Raw genomic sequence first — 25,973 nt, forward strand, 5'->3', positions numbered from 1 at the left:
AAATGTTAAAGTCAACAACAGTTATTCAGGAAACCTCAATATATTGTATGCCAAGTCGATAATGTAATTACTTTCACAGGACAAGGCACAAATCAAATGAAAGGCAACATACACTCACCTATTCACTCATTCAGACCTGTTAATATTCAATTACCAATGTCCATTTTGGATTGTGGGAAGAAACCCTATAACCTTTTTTTAAATGAAAGTTATGTTTATAGCTATATGTTTTATATCTTTTTAAATAGGGCACATTTCATGTGAAAACACTCTTCACATCTTGATGGTTTACTTAATCAATAATAATGGAAAGATTTGGGTTGGTGCTCTGAAAAAAAAACAAAAAAAAAATATGATCTGTTACCACCAAAATAGCTACTAACCTTGTACAGACAAATCAAACGTGGCGAGCTCGTTCTTGATCATCTCTTCGCTGGACTTCACTTTAGGCTGGGCACTAGCTTTGAGAAAGTCTGATTTGCCAAACTTGGGCTTGTCCCCTTGGAAAGCTCCAAACTCATCTGATCCCTCGAAGCCCATTTCAGAGGGACCGGGTGGAGAGTCTGACTTCTCCGAGACAGTGCTGGCAAAGTCCCCAAAATCATCCTCTTCCTCTGCAGGGGCCTGTTCTGCAGAGTTGAAGTCGGTGAAGGTGGCGAAGCCGCCCTCCAGAGAACAGCCAGCATCCTCAATGGGGAAGGTGGTGACTTTAGCTACTGTGGTGTGTGTGATGTTCTCAGAGCTTCCAAAAGAAGTCTCCTTTCGTTGGAGGACAGCTGAGGAAGGCACAGTCCCTAGAGCAGTGCTCTGAGGCTTCCGAGCCTGATCGTCCTTCTCTGACCAGTCGTAGCTGCTTAGGCTGCTCAAGGCTGAGTTGCCAAAGGGGTCGAACTTTAGGTCATCTGTATCTGGAATGACAACAGAACAAACCTGCAGCTCACAAGCATGACACAAGCTGATTAAACAGCATGCAAACAGAACTGAGGGGCTTCCTTTTGACAGTGATGGTCTGCATATGAAAAGGTGACCACTAATATGTAATTATCATTAACCAAGGGTTAGTCTTGAACAACTAATTTAATTGTACAAGAGGCATTCCATGAGTGCTGACCTACCTTTCCTCAGCTCCACTGACCATACAGGAGTACTTTGTAGTTCTACAGAGTGTAGTCTAACTCTTTCGTTGCATACTTTATTATCCCCATTTCACCCTGCTCTTCAATGGTCAGGACCCCCACAGAGCAGGTATGATCTGGGTGGTGGATCATTCTCAGAGCTGCAGTAACACTGATGTGGTGGTGGTGTGTTAGTGTGTGTTGAGCTAGTACGAGAGGATCAGACTCTCAGAAAACTATTTTATCTTGCAGTGTTCTCTATGCATCTCCACTACATTAATGCAGCAGCAGCAGCAGGGGAAAATCTTTACCTCTACTGTTTTCTGACTTGGGCAGACCACATTATTAATTATTACATAGCCACATGTCAAGACTTGGACGTTGGTTGGGAAATGTTCCAAATACATGTGCAAACATGTTGGCAAAATTATTATTTTAATAATATGTCACCTTTAAAATCAGGGACAAATAAAGACATTACAATATGAGTCAGACTTTAATCCTATGTGGCAGCTCTAAAGAAATGAGTTATTCCCTCTATGTTCCTCCTTTACTTTAAGAAGTGTAAAAAGAGGTGGAATGCTACAGAACAGAGTACTGTGAAGTGGAAGGAACTTATCGTGCCACTACTGACATAAACCCTGTGTATCAGGAAGGACACAGGAACATTATTCATATATCAAGTCTTCAACATATTGATGTGTACTTTGGAGAAGGGTCTGGCTGTAGACATGCACACACTGCTTCTCATATTCATGACGTCAGTGCACTCTGTCATTGGCACTGAACAATGTTGCAACTGTTGATGTTTGCTGAACAGTAGAAAGGAACTTTGTTCGTGTTAGGCGCCCGGACGATGTGAAAGACTACATTGATTAAAGAAGTGTTTCGCACACAGCATGTGCTATGGCACGTTAACCATGTCTGGTGCAAATTTTGCTTTATGAACTTTTGTAATATTATTTTGTATGTTTTGTAACATTAACATATTGTAACATTAACATTAGACAACAAACATTAGACAACAAACTCTAGCCACAGGATCAAATCCATCCTGGCTGCCACCTGATGTGAATGAAATAAAACATAATATAACTGTAAAAGAAAGACTTGAAACCTTTTACCCACTCCCACAATTAGAACTAGAGAAGATTATCACCTCCGCAAACTGTACAACTTGCACACTTGATGCAATTCCCACAAAGTTGCTCAAAGAAGTACTACCAGCTATTATTGATCCTCTTTTAACTATAGTAAACTCATCCCTTAGTCTGGGCCATGTACCCAAAGCTTTTAAACTAGCAGTTATTAAACCTATGATCAAGAAACCAAATCTTGATGCTTGTACACTGTCTAATTACAGGCCTATTTCTAATTTGCCATTTCTGTCTATGATCTTAGAAAAAGCTGTGGCCCAACAACTTAGTTCATATCTACATAAGAATCATATATATGAAAAATTCCAATCTGGATTCAGGCAACATCATAGTACAGAGACAGCTCTAGTCAAGATAACAAATGATCTTCTTCTTGCCTCTGATCAAGGCCACGTATCCCTGTTGGTGCTTCTTGACCTAAGCGCAGCCTTCAATACAATAGACCACAATATTCTCATAGAAAGGTTAGAAAACATGGTTGGAATCACAGGGACAGCCCTATTATGGTTCAAATCTTACTTAACGGAACGTTATCAATTCGTAAAAGTAAACAATCTAAATTCAAATTATTCTAAAGTAAGATTTGGAATTCCACAAGGCTCTATTTTAGGACCATTATTATTTACACTATACATGTTACCACTAGGCACAGTTATAAGAAACCATGACATTAACTTTCACTGTTACGCAGACGACACACAATTGTATATTTCAGCCAAGCCCGATGACAAACACAGATTAAAGAAAATAGAGGACTGTGTAAAAGACGTGAAAGGCTGGATGTTGCGTAACTTCCTCCTTCTAAACAGCAACAAAACAGAGGTCCTGCTTTTGGGTCCAAAAGTGACAAGAAATAAATTATCAGATTTAATTTTAAATCTAGCTAACTTTCCAGTTAAACCTGGTTCAGCAGCAAAAAATCTTGGTGTCATAATTGACCCGGATTTATCATTTGATCAACACATAGGTAGTATCACTAGGACAGCTTTTTTACATCTTCGCAATATTGCTAAGATTAGAAATGCCTTATCCCTCCAGGACGCAGAAACATTAGTACATGCCTTTATTACTTCAAGGCTTGACTACTGTAACGCACTACTGTCAGGATGCACCAGCAGCAATTTAAGAAAACTTCAACTAGTTCAAAATGCTGCAGCTAGGGTCCTCACTAAAACTAGAAAATTTGGACATATCAGCCCAGTTTTATCATCACTTCATTGGCTGCCTGTTAAATTCCGCATTGACTACAAAATTTTGTTATTAACATATAAAGCTCTACATGGGCTTGCTCCTGAATATCTCCAAGATACAATTTCCTATTATGAGCCTCCACGTTCACTCAGATCACAGAATACTGGATTTTTAAAATGTTCCTAGAATTCAGAAGGCCTCAGCTGGGGGAAGAGCCTTTTCTTATAAAGCCCCCCAACTCTGGAATGATCTTCCAGAAAATGTTTGGGACTCAGACACAGTCGCAATCTTCAAATGTAGGCTAAAAACTCATTTGTTTAGTTTATCATTTGGTAGCTAATGCTCCCCCATAGATAAAGGCGGCAGATCCGGGGGGTCCATGGACACAGGGAATTATAGTATACTGAGACGCTGGTGCTGTCGTCCCGCCGCTTCTCGCGATCACTCAGGTTTGTTGACGGTGGAGCGGAGGGATGCCAGTGTTTCAGGATGCTCCCGTGTCTGTGTGTCCTCCTGGTTCTCTCCTTTTAGTTAATGCTGTCATAGTCAGATCTGCCGGAGTCATTAGCCACACTCTGGAAATTTTCATATTTTCTACTTTACAAACACAAAACAGTTCAAAACTAATTCCATCCCTTTACATCTTTCCGAGTAAACGACTGCCCACCTGTCTGTCTGGACACTGATGGATGACTGTCGAGATCCTCCTCCACGCTTCAGACCAGCTGCCCACGCTCCAGCAACCACCAAGTGCCTTGAAGCTGTCCCTACACTGAAGTTCTCATGGACTACTAACTATCATCACCAGTAGATTGACCAGAGGAGGATGGGTCACCCCTTGTGAGCCTTGGTTCCTCCCAAGGTTTCTTCCTCAGCTGGGGGAGTTTTTCCTTGCCACTGTCGCCCCTGGCTTGCTCACTTGAGGGTTTTACATTTGTCTTTACATTTCATGTCAAATCTTGTCTTACTGGAATTCTGTGAAGCTGCTTTGTGACAACATCAGTTGTGAAAAGCGCTATATAAATAAATTTGATTTGATTTGATATTGGTTATTGCACATTATTTATTTTAAATATATGTTATATCATAGTTTTAGCCGTATTTTTCAATTTTGTGTTTAATTTTAATACAAAAAATGTGTTATTTGAAGTTTAATTGTGGTTTAATAAATTTAAACATTTGAATGAGCCCAAGATTTAAATTAAATAAATAACCACAATTTGACACAAGGATATATATTAAAATTACACTGAAAAAACATATGACATTCAATAACAATGCAGGTATTTAGAAAAGTATAACTATCACGAGTATTCTGTCACTCTGACAAACAAAGACAAAACACAAACTGTTGTGTAAAGCTGATAATTCAGGCATGAAATAGTGACTAAAAAAAAACGAACAAACAAACAAAAAAAACCCTACCATGGCAATAAGGTTACTGGGTCTGTTTTATTAGCAGAAACAGCAAGCTAATGCTCTGCTGCATGTAACACATTCAATGGGATTTCTCTAGCTGTCATCTTATACAACACCAGAAATCACTACACTAACAATTAGGTAATCAAATATAGCTCTCGAACTCTATAAAGATGACACAGTTTTAAGGTCTCTTTCATTAAGCCGAAACAGCCAAAAGCAACTGTTCTGCTTTGCCACTTCTTTCATTGTGGCAGAGTGCATGTGACATCATGGAGGCAGAAAATTCATGTCTACAGCAAGACTCTATTGGTACTTTCAGCTGTATCCATTTTAACTACAACCCATTCTGTGTCCGAAACTGTGCCCTATTTAGTGCACTATTGCGGGGTTCCGCCATTTTGTAGCAGTGTCTGAAAACATAGTAGACCATTTTCAGTGTACTCAAACAATCCCACTATGCACTGCAAAAAGGAGTGTACCTGATTATCCATAATCCACAGAGTGATTTAGTAAAGATCCACATGAGGTAGTGTCTAAAATCATTCACTACCCTTCTGAATTCTGCTCCCTATGACAGTACACTATGTAGTGAAACAAATAGGGACTAATGAGCCATTTTGGACACAAGGCAGGTTTTATCAAGATAAATCAACAAAAAAAAAAGTTTCAATATTTTTGTGTCTTGAACTTAAACGTGGTGTTAGGGAGGTCATATGCTATTTAAAAATCAATTCCATCTCCAGAGTTCTTGCCATAATTAGTCTATGTTTGCAATTTAATAGCACATGTGAGACCATTGTCAAAGAAAATAAATTTAAAAAAAAATTCAAGCTCTTTCAGACATCTCTAAAGCTCCCAATCCCACTCAGTCACAACAAGCTAAAAATAGACAGTATCATTCTTCTCTTTATATATCACTTTTATGTATATATGTAGCTGGGATTGGACTCATTACGCATCTCATCTGTCCTAACAAAGGCAGGAAGTTATAACATGCAGCTCTCCACTGTGCTTTTTGAAGATTCTGTAACACACTGGCTGATGGTACGTTCAGTCCCAGTCAGGGCGATTAAAGTATTGATGTTCTTTTTTGGCTTTTGAAGTTGCTGTTGGGTCGGTTTTACACATTTCTGACTGAAACATCAGAATGAATCCCAGGAACCTGGAGTTCCTTCTACTAATAACAGACCTGCTTTTCTAATATTAATATTGACAGAATAAGGTAACGCTAATTAATTTACATGTTAAAAGTCCTTCAGCCTGGGTGTCATGTTAGCTATTATTTTAAACTTGTAAGGCTAGTGTCACAAACACAGATTTAGTCTAGCATAAATCTGCAACGTCAGTGTTAACACAAAACTGTCAAGACTTAGGATAAACCAACCTGAAAAGGACCAACCAAAAACCAATAGAGGAAGAGTTCAGCTGTTAGGCAACATTTACTCTTTTTCTGAATATAACATGAAAACTGTTTTTCTAACCAAAAGAAAGAATGGCGGCTGCTATTAAAAAAGAGGAGGAAAGCAATAATGCCTCCTATATATATATATATATATATTTTTTTTTTTTTCTTCCTATATTGACCAGTGTGTCATTTTTAATATGAATATAAGAAAGTTTTCAAGTGCATCCTGGTCAGAGTAGACAAGTGTCATTCAACACTCCATACGTCTCACTTTTTAGTCTCATCAGTGATATTCTCTGCTTTCCAAAATGCCTATTTTGCACAGCCAGATATAAATCAAGTATCTTCTCATGATGTACCTTGAAGGAGATATCGCAAGGCCTGTCATTGTCTTCTGCATAAGTGAAATTGTGAGTAAAATGGGCTAAATGTGGGTGAAAAGGTAGATTTATGAGTTGGAATACACTGTGTGAAAATTCCAAATGATTCAGATAATCATGTTGAGGCAGAAATCAATGTATGTGGATATTTGTGTGTATTTCATCCTCACCCCCCCAAGAACTGTTTGGATGTTTCAAAATTTCCATCCACTGCCAAGGTGTAAGGGTTTTCCTAGTCTAGCCAGAGCATCCTTTTAAACTTGAGAGAGCAACACTAGTGGTATTTTAAATAAATGAAACAAAAATAAAAACTGGAGGTTAATCTTAATCTGATATTCTTTTGTTTGATTATGTCTGTTGATGAGAGACATGTCTCTTCTCCAGCTAATCCATTAAAGATGATTCATTCTTTCATTCATTGTCTGGTCCGGAGCCTATACAGATTCACTGAGCGAAAAAAGCAGGAATACACCCTCAAGGGGGCACCAGTTCATCACAAGGCATCACACACTCACACCTATGAACATTTGAGTAGCCAATCCATCTACCATCAGGTATTTGGTATTGAACTGTGAGAGAAAACCGATGTGAACTCCTCACAGACTAATTTAATGAGACAAGTAAACTGAGGTGCTAATAAATTGTACAATACTGCTGCTTTTACACACTGTTGGTGTGTGGGCAGCCATTTTGGATTCTGAACTCAGGGTTGGTTAAGGTCTCCCAACTTTTCGAGTAGGAAATCTGACTTGTGGGGAGTGTTTTAGTTGAAATTTCCTACCTGGGAATCACAGTTTCAGACATCCAAGTTCAAATGTAACGCAGGGTTAATCCAAAATCTTAACACAGAGAGAAGAAAATAGTTTGCTGCTATTCCTCTTAAACAGTCCATTACTGTTCTTACTGATTTGATTAAGGCAGGATTGTGAAATCATGACGGCTCAGAATTACATTGTTGGAAGAGTAAAACTGGTTGTATGGTGGATTATGTAAGGGTGTGTTCAGACTTGTAGTTTGGTACCCTTGATCCAGACCAAACAAGAAAATGATTCATTGTTGCATTCTAGTCCTGGTTTGGTTCGAGTTCGCACTGAGTTTAAACAGACATACTTTGTGTGTGTGTATATATATATATATATATATATATATATATATATATATATATATATATATATATATATATATATATATATATATATATATTTTTTTTTTTTTTTTAACTGCACTCAATTACTTAATTTATCCTGATTCTAATGCTACACATGAGCTGTTCATTTTTGAGGCTGCTCCATGACTTTGTGCTGGTGATAGGTAGTTAGATGAGATCTCAAATTCTCATTTCCAATTTATAAAATGAAGACTGGCACTCAGCTGTTTAGCCACAGCAGTTCAGATGCCAACAACTGGGAAATATTACACTCAAATATTTATTTATTTTTTAGCGAAAAATTATTATTTTTTTTGGTTTACAATTTTTTTAATATTAATTATAGACACACACTAAAGTGTGAAACAAGAAAGACCATGCCAAAAAGGAAAATATGTATACACTGTGGTGGTAATGGTTGCTTGCCATTCTTTGCGGCTGGTTGGTCAACAGCATGGTATTACCGTAATGCGGTTATTGTGACAGCGCTATAAATAAAAACAAATAAACAAACAAGCCACTCAGCTTTCATGGCTGAAACTAACTGTTGTATCATAAGCAGTATCACAGAAGACGGCATGCAGGGAATGCCAAATATCAGCACAGCTGTGATTCGGCCGAAAGCACATTAGATGGAAAAATAAATAATTAAATAACACGACACACATGACATTTATTCTGCAATCCAGTCGTCAGAGTTGTCAGTCGTGCTTAATGCATTTATCCGAGTTGTGTGTTTACCTGGAGGTAATTTTACCAACTGGAAACATAGTTAGAGGTGGTAAAATGGGAAACGAGGCAAAACTTCCCCAGAAATTCCTCCTCTGCACGAACCCATTAGAAAAGACGTTAGGTCTGCCCTCAGCTCACTGTTTGTTTTTAACGCACACTGTTCCCTCACAGTGCGTATAATTGTTAAATCCTGGGACACCACACCAGAGATTATTTAGAAACTGACCGAGACCCACTTGCTCAGGCAGTCTCAGTCCGCTTGTTGGTGCACACCAGAGTTTGAAAGGGAGCGTTCACACTTTCTCTAACAAACTGCACTAACAGAGCAATCGCACCAGGGGTCATTTTAATCAAGCCAATGCTGACAAGTCTGAACATACCCTAAAATGCCCTATAAATATTAGACACCGATGGCCCACAGCATTTCCGCAAACTTGATTTGAGGTTTGGCTGAAATTAACTTAAACTTAATAGCTGTTTTCTGTTCATTTTAACAGAAATTTTAAGTTTTAATTGCAAACAATGTCATCCACATGATTTGACACCACAGTTTTGTTTGACACGACTGCTCGCACAAACAATTTGTGAAATTGACAAGGAACCTATGCATTGTCTGTAATTTCTCATATTTTTGGCTCAATCAGCTTATGTGGGTGAAGAGGGACGAAGCAAGGAGAAGAAGAAGAAGAAGAAGAAGAAGAAGAATCGAGACAGCACGCACTTCCGCTACATCATCATTCATATTTATTACGACAACATTGGCAGAGAGAGAAAGAGAGAGGTCACAAAAAGGTTTGTTGTTACAAGAGGTTTTGCCAAACAGACACTTAAAAAGGTTTTTTTTGTATTATTATAAGAATACAAGGGCATGCAAGAGCTGCAGGAAAAAGAACAGAAGCCATAAGGTTTATATAAAAAAAGAAAAAAGAAAAAGAGAGAGAATCCCAAAACCAGATGTAGAAACCCAGAATTGAGAAGGCACGTTCACAGACTAAAATATTAGCATAGGTCAAGACATTGTAGTTGTTCTACAATAAAAAAAAATAAGGAGAAAGCAACAAAGAAATAGTCATACAGAACACTTATTAAGCCAAAAAGGTGAATTGAAAGTACAGGTTCTGTGAAGTTCTTAAACCTTTGAGGACCTGAACATCATCTTATGAGAGTCTTAAAGGCAAAGAACTCTCAGAAATACTGCAATTGATGAATGTTGTCTTAAGAGTTCATTGTTTTTGCTCTGAAAGCAGACTGACCAGATTCAATCTCACTGCGTGGCGCAGCATAGACTATACTGCATATGCCAGGTACTCAAAGGATTAAAGGTAAACAAGGAGGATAATCCTATCAGAGCATTCGATTGTTTGAATGACAGGTGCAGATAAGAGATAAAAGAGACAGTATCCTTTTTCTCTCGCCACCTGTTTTCTTTTCCAAACTCCTACAGAAGCATGCTCTTAGTAGGACTGCCACAAATGGCCAGAAAGAGCAAGACATCATTCCTGGTGGAATACTGGCTAGCACATTCATATCAAGCAAAAACACTTTGCATAAATATTGGTTAATAAGCAATCACACATAAATACTTAGGACAATCAGGAGTATCAATTGAATCTATCTATATTGAAAATAAATAAGAGTATATATTCCTGTAATAAAAATACACTATTAAATTAGCATGTATACATTTTTTTCCATCCATAAAAATTACCTAGTTTGGTAAGTAGGCCAGAAAAATGTAATCCTAGTAATCGTCTACTGCTTTCTTGTCAATTTCACAAATTGAAAAGGCAGGCACAAACTGTGGCAAACAAAAAAAGCAAGGTAAGATGAGGGTTGCACTTTGATGTGCCCTAAGAGAACCATCGGAGGTTCTTGTATACTGCTGCAAACCCAGAAATATATGACATACAAACGGAGGAGACGCATTTTGGTGGCGTGTTGGGGGTGGGGGTTGGGGGCTGTGGCTCTAAACGGCCTGGGAAAAGAGATACTGTCTCTTCGAAGGTTAGCTACACATCCATAGTGCAAGTGCTGGGAAATTCAAAAGTCCAATACCTTCTGCAAAATTTATGCTCCAGTTCAGCATACTTGACTAGACTAGAGCCATCTGTTCTTGGAATGTATGCAACAGTAAAACATGACAGATTTTCCGAAATGTTTGTGTCTTTTCATTAGGCTTTATGTTCTGATCATCTGAGCAAGTTATCTCGAAAGGATTCTCCACGAGCAGGCCAGCAGTCATGATTTTAATCGCTGTTTAGATGTCAGTGCCAACAAGGGCAGTTATTGTGGTGGTTAAATATAATCAATGTGAGATATGAGAAAATGCAATGATGAAAGGAACATGCTTTTGCTCTAACACAGAAACAAATGTGCAGTCATGAGATGTCCTGCATGAAGGCGGCGAAATGAGCCACCGAGGGTGAGATACTGTGTAAATAAATGATGAATGACAGGAGAAGTAGGGGAAGGTCAGTATAAAGGAAGCCCTATTAATTTCTGTTGGCATTCGGGTGAGGGTGTCCACAAGGTAGCTGCTGGGGAAAACCTCAACGGTGAAAAGACTATATTTGATTCTCAGGTCATAATTCAACTAAGGCCACGTTGAGAGAGTATTCCGGAAATGTAAAAGACAATACTACTTATTCAGTGTCAACACACAAATGGCGCTTTTCCACTGCATGGTACCTACTCGACTCAGCCTGGCTTTTTTGCCATTTTTCTAGGGCAAATCTGGTACCTGTTTTTTTTTTTTTTTTTAAATCCCTGCTCACATGTGGTTCCAAGCCAGCAGAGCTGAGACTAAAAACGACATGTAATGTGATTGGCCAGAGAGACTTGAAAATGATCAATAAAATGCAAAAATTTATCAAAAATTTAGAGCAGCAATCGCATCTGTTTTCATCTGAGTCACAAAAACAGCTCACAAAATTATGTCATGGTCTTCTGAAGATGTATAAACCCCTCTTAGATTGGTGGAAGAATAAAAATCCAGCGAGAGGTGGACGAGCAACAAGAAACACAAAAACAATAAACCCTTGGGAACTGGGTCATGGATCTTCAGTCTTCAGTCCCAAAATTTCAAAATGAAACAACACACAAATATATGACGAGTAAACAGCTCATGGGGTGTACTCACACTTGGGCTGATTGAATCAAACCCTGCCGGAGTACCCACTTCCCCCGATGGCCTACACTCACACTGCATTTTACTGTCCTGAGCCTGCTTACATGTCTTTAATTTTGAAAAATATAAGATTTCCACAGCAAAGTGGATTTCAAGATTGTATTTTATGGCTTATTTAAAGTCATTTGGTCAGCAATGCTCTCTCTCATGCTATAAAAGTCTGTTGATTATGTGGCGCAGGGATTTTCCTTTAATCATACTGTACATATAAAAATATTATTCAGAGGCATATAGTTATGAATTTTACCAAATATCTCAGCAAACCCTGCCTCTCAGTGGACCCATCTGAGTAGACCAGTGTGATCCCTTTGCTGCTGTATGTGTTTCCAGTGAGTATTAGGGCATTGACATCACTTTCATATTCTGAAATGTTGTTGTGGTTTTCAACGTCTGTGGTTCTTGTTAGAAACATTCATTTGCGACATCACTGGCTACATTTAGCCAGGGGGAGATGCACAAATGAAAAAAGATCAGGGACCAGGGCTGAAAAGTATGCCGAACCGAGTCGAGTAGGTGTCATGCAATGGAAAAGCTCCAAAAATGCATATTACCTACTAAACTTCCAAAGACCAAGATGCCAGCCGGATAAAATCCATTCTGACTCAAAGTTAGTCGTAATCATCACACTGATCCTTAGCCTGCAAACCTAAATTCTAACAATAAATAAATCAAAATATTCTGAACTTCATAAACACTTCTTGGTACTCACAAGCACATCCAGACCTATGTATAATATCAACGAACCTCACTCAAGCACAATGCAAAAATCAATCTGAGCTATCAAAATTGGAATAGAAAAATTGGAGAAAATTGTGGGTTACACTAAGCCCTCATCACACTGATCCAAGGTTCTCCTATGAATATCTAAACACCAGACACTTTAGATTGGAGTGGGATTCTGTTGTGAGTATCTAGAATGTTCTCCTCCAATCTCTCTGGTTACATCAGGATATAGGTTTTTTTCTCTGGAATTTTAAAGTCTACTACCACAACAGAAACAATATATCACAATATGCTGTGACATCACCAAAACCCTGGGATACCCCATCCTACAAAAAAAATTATATCATTTTTTGTGGGATGGGGAATATATATAGAAATATACACAAAATAATCCCAAATTATTGTAGTTTTAGGAATGATCCATAACTTGACATTTTCCCCAACACACTCAGCCCTACACTATTACCTTAATTAAATCCTGGATATGTTTTGAGCATTGTAAAATGTGGATCCCAATCTAGTTTTAGCTGAAAACGTACATAAACAATCATAAATTTCATTTTTCAGTGAACTATTTTTTTTTTGGGACCAGCAGGCCACAATATTAAGTGAAGTATCTATATTCAGCTTTCAGACAGACCAGAGGCCAATGCTAAAATCTTTTTGGTGCCTGTTTGCCAGGCTGTCAACTTACACAGCTTGCTCTGAAAATGCAGTAGACAAAAATGCATGTTTTTCAAATGTACAAAAGACTGGGGATTAACGCTAATAATCAGTTTATTAAATACAGATTAAACTAAGCACTTCAATCCAAAGACTTAATCTGTCTGAAAAACCAGACAAATACTTCCACTCTAAGTAATGCTAATGAGCTTGGAATAGACCCAAAGTGCAGTCTTGCAGTTTTCCATCAATTTTAGGAAAAGTAAATAGTGTGTTAATATAATTTGCATATAATATACACTGGACTATCACTGGATTAGGAACCTACCTTGGATCTACACTCGGTATCCTTTTTATTAGCTCTATAACCCATACAAGAGCACTTTGTAGTTCTACAATTACAGACCTGTTTCTCTGCATACTTTATCCCCATTTCACTCTGCTCTTCAATGGTCAGGACCCCCACAGGACCACCACAGAGCAGGTATGATCTTAGTGGTCGATCATTCTCAGTGCTGCAAGTGACACTAATGTGGTGACGGTGTGTCAGTGTGTGTTGTATGAGTGGATCAGACACAGCAGTGCTGCTCGGCTCTTTAAACACTGTCAACTCCCTGTCCATTCTGTTCAACACACCTACTTAGGTGGTCCAACTTGTAGATGTAAAGTCATAGACAGAAGCTCATCTGTCACTACACAATTTGTGTTGGTCGTCCTCTACTGCTTCATCAACAGACACAGGTCTTTTGCTGGATTTTTTTTGGTTGGTGGACTATTCTCAGTCCAGCAGTGACACTGAGGGCGTTAAAAACTCCAGCAGCACTGCTGTGCCTGATCCACTAGTACCAGCACAATACAATCTAGCAGATCACCACCATGTCAGTTTCACATTAGCATTAAGAATGATCCACCACTCAAATCATACCTGCTCTGTGGTGGTCCTGTGGGTGTCCTGACCATAGAAGAGCAGGTTGAAATGGTAATTGTAGAACTACAAAGTGCTCCTGTATGATCAATGAAGCTGATAAATTGAACAATGTAGAGTGTAGATACATGGTAGGTGTTCCTAATCCAGTGATCATTCAGTGTGTAATGTATATTAGTGTCTTGATAAGACAAAAAAATAAATCAATATTCAAACCTGCTTTTACCATCCACTCTTAACAAAATTAGTGTACGTAAATAGAAAATAAATAAATAACGCTTAAATGAATGAGGATGAGAAAAATGAGATGACAAGATATGTGACAATTATTTCATGTGTCTCGCAGCCTAGTGTCTGCAAACTACTATCCTGCTGGAGATCCGACTGAGGGATTGTAAAGAAGGCCGTGGAGAGGCCTGAGAAATGTGTGTTTGTGTGTGACAGAGAGATAGAGACACGGTGCTGGCCTCACCACAGCAAGCGCACCAGTTCCTCACCTGCGGCGGGGGGCTGGTGGGACGTCAGGCCAGGCAGGTCCAGTGAGCTGTCGGACGTGCCATGCTTGAGGTCTCCGCCCACGTCAGCCAGCTTCATGTCCAGCTGCACGGAGAGTGCGTCCTCTGAGTCGTCCTTGCCCCCTGCACTGCTGCCACCGATGGACGGCAGGTCCAGGGACTTGACTGATGCAGAGTCTTCTTTGGCTTGCTTGAAAGCGGCCACCTTGTCGGCCAGACTCTTTTCGGAGGCACCTAGCGCAGTGCAGAACTTGGACGACTGGAAGTCGGCGAAATCGTCAGCATCGCTGCTCTTCAAAGAGGAGAACGAACCACCACAGCCACTTTCCTTGCCGTCTTCATAGGCCAGGCCGCCCTCTAGGGACAGCTGTTTGAAAACGTCATACTTGTCAGTAGCTGGAGCCTGCCGCTGCTGAGAGGATGGTTCACTACGCTGTTCCCCAGATCTCCCAAATGCCATGAAATCAGCAAAGTCGTCCTGTACTGCTCCTCCAGACCCTCTCTGAACCGTAGGGGCTGCATCAGAGGAGGAGGAGCCAAAGAGTGTGAAGTCACCAAAGTCATCACTAGTCCCTGTGCTGCTGACAGGTTTGGGGCCTGCAGGAGGGAGCACCAGGGAAGGGAGCACAGAAGAAGAAACAGAAGAAGATGCAGTGGAGAAAGGACTGGCTTTCGAGTCAGTGGGGGAAGGGGCGGAAGCAGGAGGAGGAGCCACAGAAGAGAAGAGGTCTAGGTCGGCCATGTTCAAAGGGTTTTTGGGCTGAGTTAGAGTGGCCGGAGGCTGGGACTGAGTTTGTGGAACAGAGGGGCCGAAAGGAGGAGGGAAAGTGGGCTGGAACATCTTGGCGTGGTCTGATGGGTCTAGTGGAGGGATGCTGTTTGCTGTTTTAAAGTCTGTGAAGCCATCATCGGCACTGACAGACTTGAAATCTGCAAATCCTTCGCCTGCAAGGAAAAAAATGTAATTAAAAAAAAAATAGTAATAATAACAACAACAACAACAACAACCTACAAAAAGAAAAAAAATCTATTGACAGCAACAGCAAAACAGCTTTTCACAGTGGCTACAAAAGTCCAGGGAGCTAGAGAAGCCCAATCTGGAGCCTGGCATTGGAAGATGCCCTCTGCGTTATTTTTCTCATTTTGCAATCCTACAAAGAGAGAAAACGGATTAGTTCCAGCTGTGACACACCGGATACTCCTGCTGAATTTCAAAACCGCCGAATGCTCAGTGCATGAAAGAGGCTCACTGTGAAGAAACAACACACACCACTGCACAGCGAGAGTCCAGAGAGACTCACACACAAACACAGGCGTAAACACATCACATGCACTGAGACAGAGGTCCCCAAGTGGAAAAGGATATTATGGCATTTTATGACTCACAAAGACGAAAAATCTGTCACTCTGTAACATTGTGTAGGCTCAGTGGCACCACACAAAGGAACAAACAAGCAAACCTTTCATACTGCTCTCACACAGAGAAGAGGCCATTCTAAAGCAGAAGCCTTTCTAATATTGATGAAAACAGTATCAACAGAATGGTTTATAGACTTATTACATCAATCTAAAAACCTATATGGACAGGATTAGTTTTACCTGAGGAACTGGTTTAAAGTAATTACTACAAGTATCTCAAGCAGAGTTTTTTCCTAATTACAGAAATGTGCATAAAAAGAAAACCCGGAGTGGAAAACACCCAAAATTAGGGGGAGAAAGAGGAGGAAAAAAAATCCCATGTGAATTGACATATGGGTAAATATTCCATCATACCCATTGGTCCAGGAGTTTTTTGTGGGCTTTGTCAAAAATGGAAGTGCTGGAGGAGGCATTTAGTGATATAATATACGGCATAAATCGTAAAAGTCCTCCAAATGTGTGTCGAATGATGCAGCACATTCAAATGCAAAAGGTGATCTAAAGGATCACTCAGCGGAGGGAATTTTCTGGTAGCTATAAGGAAATTTTGTGCTCAATAGCAGCCTCCAGATGTGTTATGAACATGTATCCTACTCATTAATTCTGATCATTAAAGGGTTTATCATTAAGGTTTATAGCAGATAGCATCATAATAGTGTGAAAGGCTAAGAGTGAGTGAAACCTTTTGGATTCATCTCGCCAATTATATATTACGAAGGAGTAGAAGACAAAGTTGTTGAAGGCAGTCAAAAACTCCAGTAGCGCTGCTGTTTCTGATCCATGCTGTAAAAAAACAATCACTCAAATATTCCACTATCATGTCAGTATCACTGCAGTTAAATTATCCAGTGTAAATCCATCATAAACATTACTGATGTCCTGTGGTAAAATTAAATTACCCTGGCCCCCCAAATAATACTAATCCTGTCCGAATAGGGCTTAAGATATAGTGTGCGCGCACACTGTTTAAAAAAAACAGCAGAAAAGAAAATGGTCCTAAATGGACTCTAGGTGTGAAAAATAAGTCACTGCAACATATAACTTACTGGAGCACTGAGAGTTGCTCCCATTGGATTCTGTTCTAGTGAGAGAGAGATAAATATTTACCTGCATCAATGTGGGTAACTTCTTATTGAACTACAGTTTTTAAGGAACAAAAACACGTGAATCTAATATTATTTAACAGCATAAATGACAAATGGGGCTAATGTGGCTTTCATAAGAACTACAGAAGTCTGGTCACAAAGTTATTGAAGTCATTATGCCTCTTATTAGGAATTATGGTTCAAAACTGATTTTTTTTTCTATGACAGGAATTAATGGAATTTTTGCAAACTGCAGTAACAGGCGTTTTGGTTTCTCTACTCAGCTGACTATTCACACAACTTGCCACAGGTTTTATGCCAGATGCCTATTCCTGCAATCATAAAATACATTATACAAAAATGTTTTGCTGCACAGACATTTTCCCTCAAATTTCCTCTGAATAACAAAGTAATTTAATAAAAAAAAATTAATTATTTTTCATTTTGATACATGCAAGCTAGCATAATTTTGCAGAGAACGGATAGTATAAGACAGGCAATCTGATTTAAATGTCCCATGCAAACTACCAAAGATTGGTAGGTACCAACTACCAAACTTGGCAGGTAAATTGCTCTGGTCACAGCAATTATTGTGTCTAGCTGGTGTTGTTATGCAACAGTTTATTACCAGACTTCTTTTCATTCAGCTTCATTTGAAATGTGCAGGAGTGTTCATTTGATGGTTGCAGTGATTTAGCATGATTCAGTTCAACTGTTTTTCAGCCTCATGATTTAGCGGTTTTAAAACTTTCTATGCAACAAGCATACAGGATTTGAAGCAGTTTTCGAAACAGACCACAATAAGTGATTTTCAGAAATCCCATTCAATTCTATCAAAAATAAAACTAGATTTGATCTGAAATTCCTTATATGGGGCTTATGCCAACAGCAAAATTCCATATATGTGAGTACCATGAAACCAAGCATGGGTACACCTCACATAATAGGCCTAATAATAATCTAAAGTGATCCATGGTTACAATGAATATGGTACTGCTTAAACAACCAAAAATTACAATCAAATGAATAATGCATTTGCGCATACACACAATAATTATGGAAAAATGCTGCATGTGCCACACATTAAGACAGAAAGCTGCTTACCAACTGGCTTTCTGTCTGAAGGATGCTCAAGTTCTCTGAACACACTGTATTTGTCTCCAAAATCTGGATCAAAGACAAGTAGAGGGTCAGTCAATTATAATTGAGCATTGCTGTCTGCATAAGACAATGACAACCAGCAGGAGACATGAATGAGAATCTTGAAATAGCAAATACATTTCTTGTAATTCTGAACACAAGTAGACTCAACCAAACTTGACATGTAATTAATGTGATATTAATATGACGGCCATTTGTCTTTATTTTGAACTAGAAAGTGAAATGACTAAAAGGTGTATGTGGTAGGGTTTATGTTTGAATGGCATGCCAGTCACAGTTGTGTGGCATGACTTATCTAGTAAACTGCAATGAGTTGCATTTCTGTCCTTTATTAGCTCAGAGTAAGAAAGGAACACCCACATACAAACATTCTGTCTTCAACATTTTGTTATATCACATGCTGACAGGAAGAGCCGAGTTATCTCAGTATAATAAAATCTTCATGAGCGGTTTTAAAAAGAGCATCTAATAGAAGCTGAGTCTTTCAAAATTAAAAATGGGGAGGGGTTCACCACTCCATGAAAGACTGCTGGCAAATAGTGCCACAATTCAAGAACAAGGCTTCTCAAATTACAATAGCAAAGAACTTTCAGATTTCATCACCTACACTACATGATCTCATAAAAAATTTAGAGAATAAAAAAAAAAAATCTCTATATGCAGTGGGACAAGGCCCAAAACCAGTATTGTCTGGCTGTAGCCTTTGGGCTTTCAGGTGGTACTGCATTAAAAAAAAAAACCCAAACAAGATTCAGTAGTGGGAATCATTACACAGGCTCAGAAATTTTTCTCAAAATGTATTATTTTTTTTTATTATTATTATTATATATATGGTTAAAAAGATTTATACATCATTGTATATTGTTTTTTCCATATTGATCAGCATCCAAACATTTTTGGAAGAAGGATTTGTATAAATAACTATGCCCAGCCCTCAACTTTTCAGTTCTGGCGTTTTGTTTACCCGATCAGATATTCAAAGTTTTCATTATAAAAGTTAAAGAATTTATAAGTGCAACCAATAAAGCTGAGAGTGTGGACTGAAAATATTTTACACAGTAAATGGGCTGTACCCGAGGCAGTGGGCGTTGGTTCCGTTGGCTGCTCCACTGACAGGTGTTTAAACACTGCATACTTATCAGAGGATGAGGAGGATGATGAGCCAGACACTGGAGTCAGCATGGCAGGAACACTAGACAACACACAAATGCACACACAGCACTAAGAATCTGCTTTTCAACGCTTTACTTCAAACTTCACTAAGTTCTGAATCTCTTACTCCCTCTCTTAAAAATTCTAAAAACAGGTTCCACTTGATGATTATGTATATCGACACGGAACGAGCGTCTTTGAAGACAAAACTTTCACTGCGGAAACTGCAGTGCCAGAATGGCTACATGACTCGACATTCTTATTTTCTGTCTACCTTTCATTATATGTCTCTTAATTGAAAAAAGAAAATTTTGTTGTAAAGAAACCCCCATGAGTTCTCAATTTTCTTTCCTGCCCAAGTCTTTGTTCTATCCTATAATTAAAGTATGACTAGAGAATCTGAAGAAGCCAGATACATCAATAATACCTTATAAACAAACAAATAAATAAATAAATAAATAAAAATAAAACCTTTTGTCTTTCCTGAAAGTACTGAATTGTAAGAGACTGTGTCACTCAGATAGATTAGTCTTCCTCTGTCTCACCAATCCTCTCACCCTCAGCTTTGGATAATTGCTTTTTATACCCCCCCACCTCTCCCCCAGAGCATAGCCATCTCGCCAAGCAGTTTTGAAAAGTAATAAAATGCGACGAGCTTATCAGCTACCCATTGAAATGGGTTCATTAGCAAAGATGGTGGGGCTTAATTGGTGTGTCTGTAGATTATTGCTAGCTATTACAAAGGCAGGCACCACTTGACGCTTAAGGAAAACATGCCAAGACTGGATTCATGCCAAGAATCAAGTGAACAGAAACATACCATTTGGAACCCATGTAACATGACTGGATGGCATTTTATGATGTCTATTTAAGAATCTCGTAGCCAACAAGAGATTTTACCCCATCGTGGAAATATAATGAGGAATAAGTAATCAGAATCGGGCTAATTAATGCACGCTCATACCTGCTCTGAGAGGAGGATGCACTGGGGAATGTTCCCACTGTCTCTCCTTGGAAATCCGTAAATGAATCATCTCTGCCGCCTGCTTTGGGGGCTTCTTGAAAATCCTGGAAATCATCATCATCTGCCTTCGCCCCCTGGGGTAAGCAAAAAAACTACTTCAGGCTGTTTTGCAAAATTTATAGAAGAAATTAGCACAACAAATTCTTCCAATCCTTTTTATCCCATATGAAATTTTAAAAAATATATAAATGTCAAGAAAGCTCATGGCTCATTTAAGAGTAGAATTACACAAGAAATAAACAATTTAAATGAGTGGAAAAAAATGTAATAATTTATTTTTGGTTATTTACTTTTAACAGTTTTTTAAGCTAAATATTAGAAAAGAATTAAAACTTCATATAGCATTTCCAAATTTTTACTTGCCATTTTTAATTTAACATTTAACTCCTTTCCTGATTTCTCAAGACACAGGATTATTTCAATTTTAGTCATCCTTTATGATCCTGAATGGGGCATAACAGTTTTATATGATACATTTTGGAGTTTTATCCAGCATTAAATATTGTCATCTTCAAGGGAAGCAGACTGACTGTGTGCTTTTAATTCAAGACTGTATTTGTAACTGATTCCAAGTTAGCACACACCATTTCATCTGAAAGCATTCCAAAAATAACAGCACTATTTTAATCCTCATCAGGATGACATGAGTCTGGAGCTTTATCATTTATTCCACTATTGATCTCCTCCCTTTGTGTGTCTTTGTTTACCTTTACAGAGAATATATTACAAGTGACATGCATTGTCTTGTACCAATAATAAAACAGAAAACACATACTGTGCCATAACTTTTGCACAGAACTGATTAGATTTCTCTTTTGTTAGTCCAAGTTAAGGGATGAAATTGGGGGGGAGAAAGAAAAAAAAAAAAAAATGAGGCTAGAAATTTGTGTAAAAATTAAAACTGTTGCAGACAAGCAATCTGGCACATTGTCTTACCTGGACAGGAGGGAAGTTGGTGACAAAGCTGTTGGGGGGTTGTGCCGGGGGGTTTGAAGACATGGGCATGACGGCAGCAGCAGCAGGGGCCATCATGGGCTGCTGGTGGGCCAGTACAGGAGGCATGGTCATGGCCATAGCAGGCAAGTTAGGTACTGGAGGGGAGGGGAACTGACTCAGGATGTCCAGACTCATCACAGGAAGCCCACTCTAAAACACACAACCACCAGGCACATTTTATATTTTTGGGTTGTGCTCAGTGTTTACACTGACATGATAGATATGAAAACACGGCACGGTGGCGCAGCAGGTAGTGTCGCAGTCACACAGCTCCAGGAACCTGGAGGTTGTGGGTTCGATTCCCGCTCCGGTTACAGATAATGGATGGATGAATTTATGACATACATTTGGTGGCAATAAATGTGATAACATTCATCACACTTTCTGAACCACCCTGGATTTTATGCATGATTACTACAGAAACAAATCACGAAGTTAATTTACAGACTTTACGACATCGCAAAATGGGCCAAAAAACAGCCTCTAGTAGGTTGTTGTTTTTAGGAAAGATCAGCTCATACAAAATATGATCCATTTTTTATTTTATTAAATTTTTTTGCATGCATGGGTTACTACTATTAACCCTTAGGAATCACTGCTCATTTTTGCCATTTATATATACACTTCTGATCTTGCCTTTACATGCCACATTAAACAATGTTTACAGACAATGTTTAGCACACATTTTCTCTCTCTCTCTAAATCCACACCTCCCCTACCCCTTTACAGTATTCAGATTAAATAAATGCAGCACCTGTCTCATACCATTTTGCGCACCTAAAACTACGGATACTGGAAGCCTGTGTTAGCATTTCTCCTGCGGTGTTGCTATCAGTGTGTGAAGAGTGGGAGAAGAGGGTTGCATAGACAATCCAACACAATTGGCATACCAAGCATACCATTGTTTTTTCTTGTGAAATTCCCAATAAGTTCACATGACCCTCTTCCCATTGAAAAAACAAAAGTTGGATCAAAAATGTCTGACTTCAAAATGGCCACCGTGTTCACCAACCATCCTGAAAAGTTTCCCCCCTCCAATATACTGATGTGCCACAAACAGGATGTTAATATCACCGACCATTCCCATTTTATTAAGGTGTATCCATATAAATGGTCCACCCTGTATATTTACACATATTTACACCCTGTATATTCTTTTTGGACTGACTGGAAAAAATACCCAGCATTACTATTTTTTTAGTATGGGTTACAAAAAATCATGTGTGGAGATTGTGTGGAGTGTCTGTGTTTAATAATTGGTTGAATAATTATTTGACCTTCACATGGACTGCAATGAATATCATCGTGCAGCAAAGCACTAAGATTACCTTCTCACAGCGTAAGAATGTCACCCTTGGGCCATTGTTGTTTTAGTGTGTTTATCTCGATAACAGGCATGTTCATAAACAGCTTTTTTTTTTTTTTTTATAAAGTCATTGGGAATGGAGTCAAAGCTGAGTCACAAGTCACAGGCATGCAAGTACACCAGGATGCAAGTCTTGAGTTACAAAGTAACTGAGTTTTCACATATTAACTCCACATATGGTGTGGAGACGGAGGTATGGACATATTTCGAAGGTGTCTTTTCACATATACGAGGCAATACTGGAGGTTTTCAGCATCAGATGCATTCACACAGCAGGAAATGTCTTACACGGTTGGGTATGGGGTGGCAGTGCCTGTGCAGAGGCACCTATGAGGAACAGTATGACTCTCCAGAAAATTACTGGCTCTTTCAACCATGGGATAACACAGCCATTAACTAGACATGGTACTAGCGGGCTGGCGGTACAAAATAAGGACAATGTCTGGTACAAACATTACAGACATTTGATGTTATGCATAGGGTTAAAGTTAGTTCAGGTAAAGTCCAGAAAACTTCTGGGTTTCAGAGCCGGATCTTTGGACACATCTTTTCATGTATTTGAGCTTTTTGCTGCTTTGGGCAAAAGAGGAGCTTTGCAGAGGACTTATTGACGCTGTACCGCATTATGTCTCTTCAGAATATAACAGACTTGAATAATACAATAAGCCATTAAAATGTATGTTTGTGGTTTTTTTTAGTTCTTCTGATGCTTGTTTGCCACCTCAGGGTCTGACATATTCAAAGCTTTCAGTTGAACAGCAGGGCAGGCAGCTTGCATCTGCCTTGAAACCTTGAACAAAGTCAGAACCCATTTGGCATGAACAGTTGGGGAGCAACATCAAAGAGCACAAAAGAGGCAAAACTTTGGGAACTGTCTTTGGCATCATACGGTGCCAAGAGTGTTTACCCATACTCTTGCACGCATTACAAATAAATCATAGATCGGTGAACAGAGGCTGGAGCTGAATCGCAAACAAAAAGGTCTGAATTAAATTTAAGACTGGAGTGTCACTTGAGTCACAAGAATGGGACGTGACTGTCCATCTCTGTGTGATGAATACCTTTATTTTCATTGTCCACTGACATTCAAGGAATGCAAGAGGCACATGTTGACACACTTGTGCAGGTTCTGGAGAGGGAGAATGTGAATGTTCTGAAATGGGAGGTAGTAGAACCATTCAGGAAGGGAGCCATGGCTGGGATGTAACAATATAAAGTGGCAATATGATAATATGATCATCAGATATAGCCACTCATGTGACTGGGTTGATCCATTTACCGATCCATGTTCCAGTCCGGCGTTTGCGCTGGACTGTAAACCATCCATAACATGATGTAATGAAACACATGACAGATCCAGATATCGTTCCCCATCTTACCATGAACCATGTGGCTCATACATACAATAATATATGTATAATCCCTGCAGCGTGTCCAGGGGCTACTATGGGGCCTGGTATACCTCCAGTGGGAGTCATCCAGGAGGCGTCCTTATCACATACCTAAACTACATTAACCGGCTCCTCTTAATGTGAAGGTGCAGCGATTCCACTCCTAGATCTTCCCTAATAACTGAGCTCATTACTCAGTCATGTCGGTACATAGACTGACCGCTGCTTTATGTCTCAGCTCCCTCTTCACCACGATGGTCCAGTACAGTGACCGTATTACTGCAGATGCTGCATCTAACTTAGGGTCAACCTCTCAATCCCTTTTGACATCACTATTGAACAAGACCCAGAGACACTTGAATTACTTCACTCAGGGTAGGCTCTCGCCCACTACATTAAGGGAGAATGATTTTTGCTTCTAGGAGATAAAACTGTAATTATAACATTAAAGTAAAACAAGCTTTCACATAGAAATCTCTATCAACATTGGTAGTTGTGTATCTGATTCAGACCAGCACTGAAATAAATGTGGATCAGCCCCAATTTCTAATATAATGTGAATGATGTGCAACAGAAAACAAGTATGTACTATGAGGTTGAAAAGTGGTGAGAAACTGCTCTGTGTGAAAGAAAGCGCATTCCATGTGGCAGTGGGATTGACTTTTACTCCCATCAAAATGGGGGTTAGATATTAAAACAAGCCTTGAAGTAAGAGCACGAATCTGTAGTACTACTTCAGCACTTGACACAGAAACTATGAGTTTTGCTGATGCGTGCCATATTTAATGCTGCATCACTTATGTGCAAGCAAAAATGTACAGCCTCTTTTGAAGAGCTAGTCACAATTAAAAAGCAGACTTCAGGAAAATAGGCAGTGAGATGTTTTCCTAAATTAGTCTTTAATGTAAACCTTAAAGTAGCATTTTTCCCAGCCTTCACCGGTACCTTTACTCCTACTTCATACACTTCCACCGTCATCATTCCGCTAAGCTTTAGCAGGAGGCACGACACCCCAAGGAAAATTTCCATCACAAAAAGCTTCTTATTGTGTTAGCAGCAGCTGCAGCAGTGGCGGCAGCATGTGGAACAGATAGCTTTGCCTGCTCCCGGGGGGGGGGGGGGGGCGGGCTGCTGGGGTTTGGGCTTGGGGAGATAAGAAGGCTCTCGTCAGTGCTGTTCACCTGGGCTATTGCTGTCTCACTGCACAGCTCGGCACATCTCACTATGACCTATCGGCACAGCAACACACACATGGCTCAAAGCCTACATCCACAATCTGAGACAGGTCAAAGCAGGGAAAGAATAAATACACCAATACAACACATAAAAAAAAATAATATGTAGACAACACTGGCCTTGGTAATCACACAAGGACTGACCTTTATCAGATATAGACTTTAAAAAGGAAGGTTCTCTATATCCCTTAATTAATGACAGAAATCTAACAGCTAGCACTATGTTGGGCACTCCGGACACAATGGAAACAGTGTTGTTTAGAATTTAAAAAATTAAATAACATGGTGTTATTGGTGTGCTCATTACTGTGCTAAATCCCTAAAGATTGTTTTATTAGTATTGAATGACTATTGCAAAATTGCTAGTGACCTCAACATAGTTAGCGATTGCATGTTTCAGCCTGTTGCATCATTGCTCACTCAATGCTGAAGAACAGCAAAATGCACTAGATGTAGAATTACAGTTGATAACTGGAAATAAACTCACTCAAATTATTTCTGACCCAGCTTTGACTGGAGAATTACTAAAAGTTTCAGCAGGAGAAAGAACACACAAACAAAACTAATTAAATTAATGCTACC

At 39.2% G+C, this 25,973-nt stretch overlaps 1 protein-coding gene across 11 annotated transcripts in view; it reads right to left on the reverse strand.

The window, feature by feature from the left end:
• synrg (synergin, gamma) overlaps window positions 1-25,973 on the reverse strand; it is a 68,641-nt gene that overhangs the window by 19,926 nt on the left and 22,742 nt on the right. For all 11 annotated transcript variants that reach the window (XM_066662486.1, XM_066662485.1, XM_066662480.1 and 8 more), the window contains 6 exons: window positions 21,340-21,549; window positions 20,344-20,477; window positions 19,301-19,419; window positions 18,171-18,233; window positions 14,545-15,507; window positions 384-908 (listed from right to left, as the gene is read on the reverse strand). In XM_066662486.1, coding sequence (XP_066518583.1) covers window positions 384-908; window positions 14,545-15,507; window positions 18,171-18,233; window positions 19,301-19,419; window positions 20,344-20,477; window positions 21,340-21,549 — 2,014 coding nt within the window. The remainder of the gene's footprint in view (window positions 1-383; window positions 909-14,544; window positions 15,508-18,170; window positions 18,234-19,300; window positions 19,420-20,343; window positions 20,478-21,339; window positions 21,550-25,973) is intronic.

Source organism: Hoplias malabaricus, chromosome 1 (assembly GCF_029633855.1).
Source record: "Hoplias malabaricus isolate fHopMal1 chromosome 1, fHopMal1.hap1, whole genome shotgun sequence".
NCBI classification, from domain to species: domain Eukaryota; kingdom Metazoa; phylum Chordata; class Actinopteri; order Characiformes; family Erythrinidae; genus Hoplias; species Hoplias malabaricus.